General features: G+C 66.2%; 1 protein-coding gene across 1 annotated transcript in view; it reads left to right on the top strand.

The window, feature by feature from the left end:
• Positions 1 to 471, top strand: part of SLC6A3 (solute carrier family 6 (neurotransmitter transporter), member 3) — a 29,175-nt gene that overhangs the window by 20,995 nt on the left and 7,709 nt on the right. Inside the window, exon 10 of the mRNA XM_010857138.1 lies at positions 115 to 243. Within this exon, the coding sequence (XP_010855440.1) occupies positions 115 to 243 (129 nt within the window). The remainder of the gene's footprint in view (positions 1 to 114; positions 244 to 471) is intronic.

Raw genomic sequence — 471 nt, 5'->3', positions numbered from 1 at the left:
TGCCCCCCGGGACCCCGTGCGGCTCCCGACTGAGCACGTGGGTGGAGACGCCACACGCGGGCCCCCGGGGGGGCAGAGGGCCGCCCCACAGCTCCCCTTCTGTCCCGGCTGCAGATGGGCGGCATGGAGTCCGTGATCACTGGGCTCGCGGATGAGTTCCAGCTGCTGCACCGGCACCGGGAGCTCTTCACGCTGCTCGTCGTCCTGGCCACCTTCCTCCTGTCCCTCTTCTGCGTCACCAACGTGAGTGCCCACATTGCCCCGGACACTGTCTCATTAGCACCTGCTGCCATCAGGGCAGACAGAGCAGGGGCGCCCCCCACCCCCACAAACAACCCGTGACCTGTAACGACACACAGGTGGTCACACACATGGTGGCCTTGAATCAGGCAGGATGGCACCAACGGTCACTCAGAGTCCCCGCGGTCACACGCAGCACCTGGGCACGTGAGGGCTCAGTCTCCAGTGTTT

The sequence above is a fragment of the Bison bison genome, unplaced genomic scaffold (assembly GCF_000754665.1).
Source record: "Bison bison bison isolate TAMUID 2011002044 unplaced genomic scaffold, Bison_UMD1.0 scf7180017864377, whole genome shotgun sequence".
NCBI lineage: Eukaryota > Metazoa > Chordata > Mammalia > Artiodactyla > Bovidae > Bison > Bison bison.
Note: the sequence above shows the minus strand (reverse complement) of the source record. Positions and strands in the feature narration are given on the sequence as shown.